Genomic DNA, 13,288 nt, shown 5'->3' on the forward strand with positions numbered 1-13,288 from the left:
ACGCTTACTAACGGACACACGCTCGCGCTCGGCGACTTGTGGGATGTGGGGTTCTCTGTGTGTGTCTCCTTGTATTTACTTTTTAGCTTGTAGAATAGATGTCCGCTTGTAGGACAGATGGCGTGACCGGATCGGTCCTTATAAGGCAGACAATGTGAATGGTGGAAAAGAGAGCACAGGAAAAATGAAGATAAAATTGTATCTGAGATAACACACCTGCGACCGAAGGGAGAGCCAGTTTGAACCCATTTTCAGGGCAAGGCCGAAGGCTGCAGGAGAGAGTACCAGACACTCATTGTTCGGGGAAGGCGTTTGTTACAGAAGGATGAACTGGGTTGAACCAACGTTCAAGGGCACCAGAGGGATTAAAACAGGTCAGTGTCAGAAGGCAGGCGGACTTTGGAAGGGATTTGCTTGCGATGCATTTCGATGTATTTCATTGTCTCCAGATATATCTGCGGAGAATTGCTCATGTACAACTTTTTCTCTTCTAAATAAATGTTAAACTTTTTAACTAATTTCCTGCAGTGGATTCTTCTATCAACCAACTCGGGTGGATAAGGAATATCCTAACAATTTTGGGGGCTCGTCCGGGATAGGAGTTTTCCTGCAGGGGGAATTCGGTCCAAGAGCTTTCACCTGCTGAACACTGCGTACTCCCAGGCCGGCCTCAAAACAAGGTAAGCAGAAACCTGTTACTAATTCTGCATATTGATTAATCTAAAATAAGGAGTACGCTGTGGATTGGTGGTGAAGGAACCAAATTGATACATGAGCAATTCGCTAAAGTTAATATTAAGGAAACCGGTAAAAGTGCACAACAATAGTACCGGCGAGTACTATTGGGTTTAGTAGGTACCGGCGAGTACCAAGGGATCTTCTATCCGACACAAATTAAAGGATCAGGGATCCTATTGGGTTTAGTAGGTACCGGCGAGTACTATTGGGTTTAGTAGGTACCGGCGAGTACCAAGGGATCTTCTATCCGACACAAATTAAAGGATCAGGGATCCTATTGGGTTTGGTGGGTACCGGCGAGTACCAAGGGATCAATGATCTGACACAAATAAAAGGATTTTGAATCCTAGTCTTTGGTTTGGCAACCCCATCAGTTCCTGACGAGGGCTGAAGTCGCTAGGTGAGTGTCCTGGGGATTTGAGGACCCCCGAAAACTGGTCTTTGGTTTGGCAACCCCATCAGACCCTGACGAGGGCTGAAGTCGCTAGGTGAGTGTCCTGGGGATTTGAGGACCCCCGAAAACTGGTCTTTGGTTTGGCAACCCCATCAGACCCTGACGAGGGCTGAAGTAGCTAGGTTGGAGTCCTGGGGATTTGAGGACCCCCGAATCCCAGGGTTGGAGTCCCTAGGAGTAAAAGCTCCTTAAATCCTGGGCTGCAGTCTCTGAGCAGCTCGTGTGTGTGTGTGTGTGTGTGTGTGTGTGTGGGTGCAAGCAAGCAGGAGAGTGAAGAAAAAAAAAAAAAAAAAAAAAAAAAAAAGGGGAAACTGAGAACATAGACGGTCCGAGAGGTTAATATAAACTTTCGGTGTAATACATTGATGACCGAGAGGTTAACATAAACTTTCGGTGTAATACATTGATTCTCGGAAGGTTAACATAAACTTTCGTTGTAATACATTGATTCTCGGAAGGTTAACATAAACTTTCGTTGTAATACATTGATTCTCGGAAGGTTAAGATAAACTTCCGTTATAATGCATTGATTTCGAAGGGTTAAAATAAACCTTCGTTACAATAAAAGAATTCTGGAAGTATAACATAAGTTCTCAGAACAAACGGGGAAGCTTGCTGGAGCTGCGGAGAACATTTACTGTGTCACACTGAGGTGACCAGCTGTCCGAGCGGGTTAAAGCGATATAACTGGGAACTGTTGTTGGAATGGAAGATGAATATGATCGGGAAACTGTTGACGGCGGCTGGGGGCCAGCGCCGGGGTATCGATGGAAAATAATAAACGACCAGCTGAGGCTGTTGTTGGTGGCGGTGGGTGGAGAGACCACCGGGAAAAAGAAGCATGAGGCTGTGGAGCGCACGGAACGCGCAGTGAGAAAGTTGTTAGAAAAGAAAGGCGTTAGTTTGGCAGACAGGCTGTCACTGGCGCAGATTTTGTGGGAGAAGGAGAGAGATTGTAGAGAAGAAAAGAAGGAGCTTGAGTCGAAACGCGAGAAGGCGAGTGTGTTGAAAAAAGGAAAACTTCGTAAAGAGATGGAGGATGTGGAGGACATGAGGTCCGCATTGTTTTCGTACTGGATAAAAAGTAAAGCCGTGGGGAGAAATAACCAGGAACGGTGTAATGAGGAAAGACCACCGGCATACGATGTTGAAATAAACGGTGTGAATTCGGCTTCTGCACCTGCTGGGTTGTATCCTGTATTAAATATAACGGGGGGAGAGTTGGAAGTTGAAGAAAGTGTACCACTGCGGGGTTGTCGGGGCAACGAGGTAACGGGGGAAAGCCGGCCTTTCGAAGCGCGTCAAAATCGGGAGGGGTTTAAAGAATGGACGGACTCACGCACTCCGGGGAGAAGGGACAGCTCAGAAGTGCAGCGGAGAAATAAGGCGGATAAGGGAAAGTATTTAGCCGGGGCGAATGAGCGGGTGAAAACACAATTGAGATACGGGGAATCACCAGACATGGGGGAGAGAGGAAAAAAAGGCTCTGCCTCGGCTCAGGAGGAGCAAAACGGGGAATGCGGGGATAACAGCGACCCAGAGATTCACGGGGAACCGGGAAAAATGTATCCGTTATTCATGTCTTCTCGAGGTGTTAATAAATACAAGCCGTGGTCGCTGGGAGACGTGTCTTCTCTAGTCGCGCAAATGCCTGCACCATCTGAAGGGGGAGATAAGTGGCTAAAACAACTCGATACGCTTACTAACGGACACACGCTGGCGCTCGGCGACTTTAGGGCTGTAGCAGCCAGATGCATGACCGCACATGATTTAGCGGACGTGGAAAACAGAGCGGGGGTGACCCGACAAGCCGATGACGACAGATTTTTGTATTTCGCGACGGAGATCGGGGACGCAATGCGCGAGAAATGGCCACTTCTAATGTCGACTAAAATACCAAAATTACCATGGGACGCGAAGAAAACCCCGCGCGCGTATTTGGACGAATGTAAAGAGACGTGGGTAAAAAGCACTAGCCATCATCCGGGAACGGAGGGCATACAGAGAGAATGGTTCAGACAGGCGGTGCTGGAGGGAGTACCAGAGGGGGTAAAAGCTAAAATGATCACTAATCCAGACTTGCCAGGAAGTGAATCTGCTGTGTGGGAAAGACATTTACTGCACCATTTACAGGACGCGACTGAGGAAGCGACAGGGGAAGAGAAGCAGCTAAAAGAATTACAGGCTCAGCTTCTTAGGCTTCAGCTCACTAAGGTCAAACAGGAAGTGAGCGACAAGAAGCAGAAAGGGAAAGACGAGCGACAGATGACAGTCCAGGCTGCCCCAGCTGAAGGTAACGCCCCAGATTTGTATCCACTCCCACCATGGGAGGAGACGTCGTATGGGACAGCCCAGGGGTGGGGCCCAAACCGAGGGGGCGGTTATCGGGGAGGTTACAGAAGTAATTACAGGGGTGGCGCTGGTCGGAGAGGATCATACGGTGGGGGAGGAGAAAGAGGCGGCTACCAAGGGAGAGACGCTTGTTTCAACTGTGGTATGGAGGGGCACTGGCGCATGGAGTGTCCTAGCAAAAAGAAGAGACAGGGGAGGGGCAGGGGTGTCCCGTCTCGGGGGGCTTGGGCCCCCAATCCACATGCTGCGCCACCTAGGGGACAATACCCTGCACTGGAGGACTGGGGCTATGAGGCGGATGCCTCTCAGTGACACACCCCGATGGGAGACTCCGACAGCAGGGGCAGGGCAGACCCCATGCTGTCACTCACGGTACTGCAACAACAACTTCCGTTTCTCGTTGACACTGGGGCCACATACTCCACCATACAAGCAGCGGGCTCGTCTGCTATGTCCAAAGACAGTGTCAGCGTTATGGGATTCTCCGGGGTGTCACAGAAACTGCCTATAACAGTCCCCCTACCGGTGAAAGTGGGAAATCAGACATTGACTCACTCTTTTGTTGTCTCACCTCAAGTTCCAGTGAATCTTATGGGAAGGGATCTTCTCATCAAAACAGGGGCTTCAATCTTCTGCGGCCCGGACGGACTGAGTGTCACATTGCTGGATGGAACTGTGTTGCATTGCAATGACAATGGACAGACTAATGGCCAGTGGGTGATGCAGCCACTGCAACAACAACAGTGCGCAGACATTTACTGGGGCCTCCTAAAGCCTGAGTGTCCTGACATCCCAGGGGTGATGGCTCTTTACCAAAAGTGGAAGCCTTGGATAACTCTTCTTGATCCGTATGTTTCTCCTCCTGACCCGCCTCATGTAACATTGTTCTATGATAGACAAGGGGATGATTGCTACTGGGATGAATTTATGGGGCACTTAGAGAGCACTGAGTGGGAGGTGACGTCCCAAAACCTCTATGTGGGCCCAGAAGGGGTAGCCGCAGCTGTTGTCCTCTCTCCTGATCAATTGAAATGGTATTTAATGAGCCAAGAGGCGGTGCCACATGTATCGCTGGCTCTGCATCCCAAACATCAGGCTAAAGACTTGGGTCCAATGACTAAACGAGCAGTGCTGCTAGATGACTGGGTGTGCACTCAACTGCCTGATGTTTGTTTTTCTCCTTCCGCTAAGATGTACAGAATTTCAGGGAAAGCGACTAACACTGTCATTTTAACGCACGAACAGGTGTCCAGAGACCACGGAAGGGAGAAGACCGACCATCCCCACACAGCTATCCTTCTTGAGAAACTTCCAGTCTACCTCTGGTCCGAAGGCCCGACTGACGTAGGTTTTTGTAACACATGTAAACCAGTAACGTTTGAAATTCAAAAGCGACCCCCCATTTGGCAGTCCCAATACCCTCACAAGCCAGCCGCGGCAGAGGGGATCAGGGACACTATAGAGGGACTCATTAAGTCAGGAGTACTGGAGCCCTCTCAGTCCGCCTGGAACACGCCCATTCTTCCGGTAGAAAAGGCAGCAACTGGTAAATATCGCATGGCACATGATCTCAGAAAGATAAACGACATGCTGGTAACGACAACGGTACCCGTCCCGAACCCATACACTGCGTTGACTAGTCTAACACCACAACAACAATGGTTCACGTGCATTGATTTGGCAAACGCGTTCTTTTGCATACCACTACAGGAAAACTTGCGGGATGTATTCTCATTCACATATGGGAACAAGCAACTACGTTATACTCGGCTACCGCAAGGATTTGCTCTTTCACCTGGTATTTTCAATCAAGTGTTAAAACAAGCATTGACAGGTTGTCCGCTCCCAGAGGGCACGACGCTGATCCAATACGTCGACGATATCCTCCTCGCATCCACTTCAGCTGAATCCTGTGTGGAAGCAACAGACACCATCTTACGCTGGTTGGCCACGACCGGTTTCAAGGTCAGTAAGTCAAAGTTGCAGGTCGCCAGGCGGCAGGTTTCGTTTCTGGGGAGAGTGCTGTCAGGAAGCGGCTCAGGGCTCTCAGCCGCGCACAGGTCCAGTATTTTCCACCATTCGCGTCCACAGAATGTAAAGGAAATGCTTTCCTTCCTAGGACTCACGGGGTTCAGCAGACAATTCATTCCGCGTTATTCAAATCTCACTCAGATTCTACGTGCAAAGGTAAACGAGAAGGGGATGAGGAACCTCACTGCTGAACTCGATTGGGACCAAAGGGCGGAGGAGGCATTTATTACACTAAAAACAGAGCTGGCGCAGGCCGCAGACCTTGCAGTTCCAGATTACAGCGCGCCGTTTTACCTGGACGTTTCTGAAACAACAGGGGTAGTAAATGGGGTTTTGTTTCAGAAAAAGGGGGAGGGTAAAAGGAAGGTGCTTCTGTATATCAGTGCCATGATGGACAACATGGAAAAACGACACCATGAATGCACACAACACGCAGCAGGGGTTGCAAAGCTATTAATGAAAACAGCACACATAGTCATGGGCCACCCACTACACGTGCTAACAACACACAGCATAGTAGCTTATGTAAACTCACAAACTTTCACGATGACGTCACTAAGACAAAGAAGGCTGAGCAAGCTGTTAGAAGCTCCAAACCTCACCTTCACACATGAAGGCATCAACATGACTGATCACATGGGAGAGGGGGAACCACACCAATGTGAGTACAAGGTGGAGCTGGAAGCAAAAGCACGAACCGACTTAAAAAGCACACCACTGACACACTTTGATTGGCAATTGTTCACTGATGGCAGCTGCTTCAGACATCCACAACATGGGTTGCAGTCCGGATACGCGGTAGTCAGAAGTAATGGGGCAGGAACAGAGGTTCTGGAAGCGGGAAGAATTGAGGGTCAACAGTCAGCACAGAGAGCGGAGGTACTCGCGCTGATAAGAGCGCTACAGCTGGCAGAAGGGAAGGCAGTAAACATCTATACTGACTCGGCTTATGCGGTAGGAGCAGCTCACGTGGAGCTGGGGCAGTGGTTAAGAGCAGGTTTTCTGACGGCTGGAGGAAAACCGATTAAACACGAACCAGAAATGAAAGACTTGGCGGCAGCCTTGGCTCTACCAAGCACAGTGGCCATTATAAAGTGTAAAGGACACGAGCAGTCCAACAGCACGGTGGCAAAGGGAAACCAGGCAGCAGATCAAGCTGCAAAACAGGCTGCAGGTTACCAAATGGGGCTCCAAATGGTAAGTGCAGAAGAAGAGGGACAGTTGGGGCCACAACTTAATGAGGAGCAAATTGCAGAAGCCCAAAAGGGGGCGTCTCCACAGGAGAAAACGGTGTGGAAACAAAGAGGGGCTACGGAGGCTGGAGGCCTCTGGAGGTCCCCGGACGGTCGTCCAGTGCTACCACCTGAAATCAGAAACAGGTGTTTGCAGGAGGCACACGGGATGGCACATGTGGGACACAAACAGATGAATAGGAATCTTTGTCACTGGTGGCATCCGTTTTTGGCAGACATGACACGTGAATATGTTAAGACCTGTAAAATATGCATCACGTTTAACCCAAAACCGACGGTGAAGCCGGAGATGGGGGTGTTTCCGTTGACATTGGTGCCGGGACGGGAAATAGTCATCGACTACACTGACATGATCACCCGATGCGAAGGTAAAAGGTATCTCCTGGTATGCGTGGACGCCTTGACCGGCTGGCCAGAGGCGTGGCCCACAAAAAAAGAGGACAGTAAATCAGTTATCAAATGTTTGATAAACCATTACATACCAAGACATGGGTTCCCTGAGAAAGTCAGGTCTGACAACGGCACACACTTCAAAAATCATGACCTACAAGAAGTGGAGAGAATGTTGGGTCTGAAACATGCTTTTGGTACAGTATATCACCTCCAATCCCAAGGGAAAGTAGAACGCATGAACCAAAACTTAAAACAAAAATTGGCTAAAATCTGTGCACAGACAAATTTAACCTGGGTTCAAGCCCTCCCACTTGCATTAATGGCCATCAGAAGCTCAGTCAATCAGGGTACAGGTTTCACCCCATACGAGCTGACCACTGGAAGACAGTTTCCCGGACCAAGCGCAGGCTTGAAGCTCCAGCCTGACCCGGAGACACCGACAGGTGAGTATGCAAGTCAATATAACGAACTACGAGCTCTCGTTTCAGATTTTGCGGTCCAGGTGCAAGACAGAACCGGAGGGCAGAACACCCCTGATCCCCACACAACAGCCTGGGTCCTCCTGAGGGTCATTAAGAGGAAGTGGTCGGAGCCACGGTGGACAGGACCATACCAGGTGGAGGAGAGAACCTCACACGCTGTGAGGCTGAGAGGGAAAGGGGACACCTGGTACCACTGGAGCCAGTGCGCCCCCGCGGACGAACCGGGTCGCACTCTTCGGGACATCCTGACAACGCAGCAGAAAGAGACGGAACTGGGCACTGGATAGTGCCCGGACGTGCTCTCGGCGGGCAGTGACCGACAGACACCCAGTGCATGGTGTTCTGTGTTGACTGTCTACAACGAAAGAAGAAGACCAGCGACGAAGAAATGCACAATGCTATCCTCTCCTCTCCTCTGTTCTATCTTTCTCAATTCTCCGCTGTTAGTTTAGTTGAAATAGAGAATGTTGAGCACGCTTAATATTTCCATAATTGCTATGGGGGGGGTAACGGTTGTTATTGCATTAGCTCTTATATACTTAGCTGTCACAGGTTCCACCTTGTTTGTTTGAGTGTTATTACAGTGTTGATACTATATAGCTTGGGTTGTTTTTGGGTATATCTTTCTGTGAGTTGTTTGTGTAATCTAGTGGAAAGGAAGCGAGCCACAGTAAGCGACAGAACCAACACTTGGGGGTCCCTTCTCAAAGTCAGACACGAAAAGACAGGGCGTGGCGTAAGGTAAGAGGTTTAAAGGTCCGGGGGGGAGGCCCTCCTCCATCAGTATTGAAGGGCGGAGAGGACTTAGAGGAGGAGGTCGACCCGGCAGACTTACTCCATTAGTTAGGGTGATCTCTGTAAGAGATCAAAAGGGGGAAATTGTGGGATGTGGGGTTCTCTGTGTGTGTCTCCTTGTATTTACTTTTTAGCTTGTAGAATAGATGTCCGCTTGTAGGACAGATGGCGTGACCGGATCGGTCCTTATAAGGCAGACAATGTGAATGGTGGAAAAGAGAGCACAGGAAAAATGAAGATAAAATTGTATCTGAGATAACACACCTGCGACCGAAGGGAGAGCCAGTTTGAACCCATTTTCAGGGCAAGGCCGAAGGCTGCAGGAGAGAGTACCAGACACTCATTGTTCGGGGAAGGCGTTTGTTACAGAAGGATGAACTGGGTTGAACCAACGTTCAAGGGCACCAGAGGGATTAAAACAGGTCAGTGTCAGAAGGCAGGCGGACTTTGGAAGGGATTTGCTTGCGATGCATTTCGATGTATTTCATTGTCTCCAGATATATCTGCGGAGAATTGCTCATGTACAACTTTTTCTCTTCTAAATAAATGTTAAACTTTTTAACTAATTTCCTGCAGTGGATTCTTCTATCAACCAACTCGGGTGGATAAGGAATATCCTAACAGACTTTAGGGCTGTAGCAGCCAGATGCATGACCGCACATGATTTAGCGGACGTGGAAAACAGAGCGGGGGTGACCCGACAAGCCGATGACGACAGATTTTTGTATTTCGCGACGGAGATCGGGGACGCAATGCGCGAGAAATGGCCACTTCTAATGTCGACTAAAATACCGAAATTACCATGGGACGCGAAGAAAACCCCGCGCGCGTATTTGGACGAATGTAAAGAGACCTGGGTAAAAAGCACTAGCCATCATCCGGGAACGGAGGGCATACAGAGAGAATGGTTCAGACAGGCGGTGCTGGAGGGAGTACCAGAGGGGGTAAAAGCTAAAATGATCACTAATCCAGACTTGCCAGGAAGTGAATCTGCTGTGTGGGAAAGACATTTACTGCACCATTTACAGGACGCGACTGAGGAAGCGACAGGGGAAGAGAAGCAGCTAAAAGAATTACAGGCTCAGCTTCTTAGGCTTCAGCTCACTAAGGTCAAACAGGAAGTGAGCGAAAAGAAGCAGAAAGGGAAAGACGAGCGACAGATGACAGTCCAGGCTGCCCCAGCTGAAGGTAACGCCCCAGATTTGTATCCACTCCCACCATGGGAGGAGACGTCGTATGGGACAGCCCAGGGGTGGGGCCCAAACCGAGGGGGAGGTTACAGAAGTAATTACAGGGGTGGCGCTGGTCGGAGAGGATCATACGGTGGGGGAGGAGAAAGAGGCGGCTACCAAGGGAGAGACGCTTGTTTCAACTGTGGTATGGAGGGGCACTGGCGCATGGAGTGTCCTAGCAAAAAGAAGAGACAGGGGAGGGGCAGGGGTGTCCCGTCTCGGGGGGCTTGGGCCCCCAATCCACATGCTGCGCCACCTAGGGGACAATACCCTGCACTGGAGGACTGGGGCTATGAGGCGGATGCCTCTCAGTGACACACCCCGATGGGAGACTCCGACAGCAGGGGCAGGGCAGACCCCATGCTGTCACTCACGGTACTGCAACAACAACTGCCGTTTCTCGTTGACACTGGGGCCACATACTCCACCATACAAGCAGCGGGCTCGTCTGCTATGTCCAAAGACAGTGTCAGCGTTATGGGATTCTCCGGGGTGTCACAGAAACTGCCTATAACAGTCCCCCTACCGGTGAAAGTGGGAAATCAGACATTGACTCACTCTTTTGTTGTCTCACCTCAAGTTCCAGTGAATCTTATGGGAAGGGATCTTCTCATCAAGACAGGGGCTTCAATCTTGTGCGGCCCGGACGGACTGAGTGTCACATTGCTGGATGGAACTGTGTTGCATTGCAATGACAATGGACAGACTAATGGCCAGTGGGTGATGCAGCCACTGCAACAACAACAGTGCGCAGACATTTACTGGGGCCTCCTAAAGCCTGAGTGTCCTGACATCCCAGGGGTAATGGCTCTTTACCAAAAGTGGAAGCCTTGGATAACTCTTCTTGATCCGTATGTTTCTCCTCCTGACCCGCCTCATGTAACATTGTTCTATGATAGACAAGGGGATGATTGTTACTGGGATGAATTTATGGGGCACTTAGAGAGCACTGAGTGGGAGGTGACGTCCCAAAACCTCTATGTGGGCCCAGAAGGGGTAGCCACAGCTGTTATCCTCTCTCCTGATCAATTGAAATGGTATTTAATGAGCCAAGAGGCGGTGCCACATGTATCGCTGGCTCTGCATCCCAAACATCAGGCTAAAGACTTGGGTCCAATGACTAAACGAGCAGTGCTGCTAGATGACTGGGTGTGCACTCAACTGCCTGATGTTTGTTTTTCTCCTTCCGCTAAGATGTACAGAATTTCAGGGAAAGCGACTAACACTGTCATTTTAACGCACGAACAGGTGTCCAGAGACCACGGAAGGGAGAAGACCGACCATCCCCACACAGCTATCCTTCTTGAGAAACTTCCAGACTACCTCTGGTCCAAAGGCCCGACGGACGTAGGTTTTTGTAACACATGTAAACCAGTAACGTTTGAAATTCAAAAGTGACCCCCCATTTGGCAGTCCCAATACCCTCAGAAGCCAGCCGCGGCAGAGGGGATCAGGGACACTATAGAGGGACTCATTAAGTCAGGAGTACTGGAGCCCTCTCAGTCCGCCTGGAACACGCCCATTCTCCCGGTAGAAAAGGCAGCAACTGGTAAATATCGCATGACACATGATCTCAGAAAGATAAACGACATGCTGGTAACGACAACGGTACCCGTCCCGAACCCATACACTGCGTTGACTAGTCTAACACCACAACAACAATGGTTCACGTGCATTGATTTGGCAAACGCGTTCTTTTGCGTACCCCTACAGGAAAACTTGCGGGATGTATTCTCATTCACATATGGGAACAAGCAACTACGTTATACTCGGCTACCGCAAGTGTTGGAGCTATATTGTTATTTTTGTTTATTTTGGGCTTGAGTTAATTTATAGCTTCATTTATTCATTTATTTTCTTGCTAAGGTTAATTTGGTTTATTTTGTATTTATGCTTTACTTGTATTGTCGTTTATTGGTCACATGGTGTTATGTTCATTTGCATAAAGTAGGTCAAGGTGGGAGGTGCTTCAGGCTAGGAGGGCATATGGTTTTTTACCAGCGTGAGAGAGGCAGCAAGAATGTCTGTGAGCTTGCTCATGTATGTGAATAAACCTTCTTAAACTCAATCTTGGTATGGACAGGAGAGGTAGAACTGTGCTGAAGCGATATGGAGTGATATTTACTTGTATGAGTAGCCGCGCAGTACACCTTGAGGTGGCGCACTCCCTCGACACAGACTCCTGCATCAATGCTGTGCGAAGATTTATCTGCAGAAGAGGACCTGTGACAAGTATAAGGTCAGATAACGGCACAAATTTTGTTGGTGCGAAGAAGGAACTGAGGCAGGCATTGGCCGCTTTAAATCATTCTAAAATTGAAAGGACTTTTGTGCAGGAAGGAATGACGTGGAGTTTTAACACCCCAGCTGCATCTCACCAAGGTGGCGTTTGGGAACGTTTGATTCGCTCTGTGCGCAGTGTACTTATCTCTGTTGTTGGACATCAACTGCTGGACGAGGAAGGCCTGCAAACGCTGTTTTGCGAGGTGGAAGCGATACTCAATGACCGGCCAATAACTAAGGCTTCAGAAGATCCCAATGATTTAGAAGCGCTTACTCCAAATCACATTCTCCTGTTAAAAGGCAAGCCTATTCTGCCATTAGGTCTGTTCGAGAAATCTGATCTGTACATTAAGAGGAGATGGAGGCAAGTGCAGTACGTTGCGGAGCTTTTCTGGAAAAGGTGGACAGCAGAGTATTTGCTTGTAATGCAAGAAAGGCAAAAGTGGATGAAGCAGAAGAGAAACTTTATTCTAGGAGATATTGTTGTAATCGCTGATGCCACAGCTCCAAGAGGCTCATGGATGATGGGCAGAGTTCTAAGCACCACAGCTGACTCCAGAGGACTGGTTCGCTCGGTGAAGGTCCGAACGAAGAACAGCATCTTGGACAGACCAATAACCAAGCTCTGTCTTCTCTTGGAGGCAAATAATTGACTATACAATTCATTCTTTCTCCTATCTCTGTCTTCCATCTATTTGTTTCTTTCAGGTGTGGAGAATCCAAAGATGTGAAGATTTCAGTTTAATGCTTAAGCTACAATTAGAAAATAGCTCCTTTTTTGATAAAGGTTAATTGTGGGTAAAGTACCGTCACAATTAGGGGCTGGGTTGTTGGAGCTATATTGTTATTTTTGTTTATTTTGGGCTTGAGTTAATTTATAGCTTCATTTATTCATTTATTTTCTTGCTAAGGTTAATTTGGTTTATTTTGTATTTATGCTTTACTTGTATTGTCGTTTATTGGTCACATGGTGTTATGTTCATTTGCATAAAGTAGGTCAAGGTGGGAGGTGCTTCAGGCTAGGAGGGCATATGGTTTTTTACCAGCGTGAGAGAGGCAGCAAGAATGTCTGTGAGCTTGCTCATGTATGTGAATAAACCTTCTTAAACTCAATCTTGGTATGGACAGCACTTTGCTTTGGTACCTCTGAACCTGCGTAAAGCCTAACCATGACCTAGCCTCAAGTGGCCATTTGAGAAGTTTGTTATTATTTATTTTGTTTAAGTTTATGGACAAATGGCCACTACATTAAGTAAAAAACCCGCCCTGGATATA

At 48.7% G+C, this 13,288-nt stretch overlaps 1 protein-coding gene across 6 annotated transcripts; it reads left to right on the top strand.

Annotated features, from left to right (window-relative positions):
• The first annotated feature begins 74 nt into the window (after positions 1-74).
• LOC134105100 (uncharacterized) lies at positions 75-9,060 on the top strand. Of its 6 annotated transcripts, none has more exons than XR_009942440.1 (3): positions 75-680; positions 4,790-4,888; positions 7,710-7,846. XR_009942440.1 is itself a non-coding variant. In XM_062557579.1 (3 exons), exons 2-3 carry the CDS (start codon positions 3,866-3,868, stop codon positions 7,785-7,787), a joined length of 1,101 nt encoding a protein of 366 aa, XP_062413563.1. In that variant the 5' UTR covers positions 1,550-1,568; positions 1,651-3,865; the 3' UTR covers positions 7,788-7,846. The 6 variants fall into 6 exon arrangements, 2 of the variants coding, with proteins under 2 accessions (XP_062413564.1, XP_062413563.1); XM_062557579.1 differs by lacking the exon at positions 75-680 and adding an exon at positions 1,550-1,568 and having other exon boundaries at positions 1,651-4,888; XR_009942439.1 differs by lacking the exon at positions 75-680 and adding an exon at positions 1,551-1,568 and having other exon boundaries at positions 1,651-4,888.
• Positions 9,061-13,288: the final 4,228 nt, after the last annotated feature.

This window comes from Pungitius pungitius, chromosome 15, assembly GCF_949316345.1.
Source record: "Pungitius pungitius chromosome 15, fPunPun2.1, whole genome shotgun sequence".
NCBI lineage: Eukaryota > Metazoa > Chordata > Actinopteri > Perciformes > Gasterosteidae > Pungitius > Pungitius pungitius.

Bases quoted from the DNA above. Each gene is read 5' to 3' on its own strand.
- LOC134105100 (XM_062557579.1), top strand. From the start codon at position 3,866: ATGGGAGACTCCGACAGCAGGGGCAGGGCAGACCCCATGCTGTCACTC. The intron at 4,889-7,709 runs GTAGGTTTTTGT...CTCTCGTTTCAG, and splicing joins GGTCCGAAGGCCCGACTGAC to ATTTTGCGGTCCAGGTGCAA.